The 1,008-nt window shown below is 39.8% G+C and overlaps 1 protein-coding gene across 1 annotated transcript in view; it reads right to left on the bottom strand.

The window, feature by feature from the left end:
* Positions 1 to 691: 691 nt before the first annotated feature.
* Positions 692 to 1,008, bottom strand: part of LOC135530592 (tripartite motif-containing protein 16-like) — a 16,758-nt gene continuing 16,441 nt past the window's right edge. Inside the window, exon 6 of the mRNA XM_064958893.1 lies at positions 692 to 1,008. This exon is cut by the window's right edge and continues 240 nt beyond it. Coding sequence (XP_064814965.1) covers positions 728 to 1,008 — 281 coding nt within the window. The 3' untranslated portion in view covers positions 692 to 727.

Below are 1,008 nucleotides of genomic sequence, written 5' to 3'. Positions count from 1 at the left end.
TCCACACAATACATTTACAAGTTAAAGACACACCTTGGAATAAATAACAAAGGAAAACTATTACTAGATGAAGTTGAGTGTTTTTTATTATTTCCCATCACCATAAATCATATTTAATCACTGAACAGTAGCAGACCTAACTTCATCTGTTCCTGACTCTGGATAGTGGATTAAAAAGACCATCAATCTCCAATGATATTAAAGTACTATTCTGAACATTACTGATATACTGAGTGGCAAGTCAAGATATCTGCTGGTTTTATTGTTTGGTCAACAGCACCACCTGCTGGACAGGTTTAATGTTGCTGGACTGAGCAGTATGGGAGGATGAAAGATGACACATTTAGGGCCGGTTTCCTGGACATCTACATTGAACATACTGTTTAGTCCAGGACTAGGATTCATCTGTGTCTGGGAAACCAGACCATATAGTTTAGTAGAAAGGAAGTGATACCAGCTTGTAGTGGGCTGACTAGTCCTGAATTGTCCTTTAGTTCCTGGACCATTTTCCATGCAGCTCCAGGTGACAGAGAACACATCAATTAGGACCGAGCCAACAAGCTGATCAATGATACTGAGGAGAATTACATAGAGACAGAGAACCAACTGAGAAAACATATCAATGGTTCTGAATGACAACCAATATACATCAACACCAGACATCATGATTCATGGAAATGTACAAGATTAAAACATTGGATTGAATTTTAATTAATAACAAATCAGTTTACAGTTTAACCAGCTCAGCAGAACCATTATAATCATAGAGCCTAAACCCAGGATAGAGGGGCTGAGTGAATGTGGTCTGGACTCTGTGGAGGAGGGTCATTGTGTCAGAGACACTGTAGAAGGACAGAGTACCTGCCTTGTGATCCAGGTACACTCCTACTCTGGAGGACTGAGGGCCTGATACTTTAGTCTCAACATTATTGTGTCTGAAACAATAACCAACACTATCGTACTCTAAACTCCAGGACTTGTTATTGTATCCAAATCCACCATCTCTCC

The sequence above is a fragment of the Oncorhynchus masou genome, unplaced genomic scaffold (assembly GCF_036934945.1).
Source record: "Oncorhynchus masou masou isolate Uvic2021 unplaced genomic scaffold, UVic_Omas_1.1 unplaced_scaffold_1388, whole genome shotgun sequence".
NCBI classification, from domain to species: domain Eukaryota; kingdom Metazoa; phylum Chordata; class Actinopteri; order Salmoniformes; family Salmonidae; genus Oncorhynchus; species Oncorhynchus masou.
This window is presented reverse-complemented; position numbering and strand designations above follow the sequence as displayed.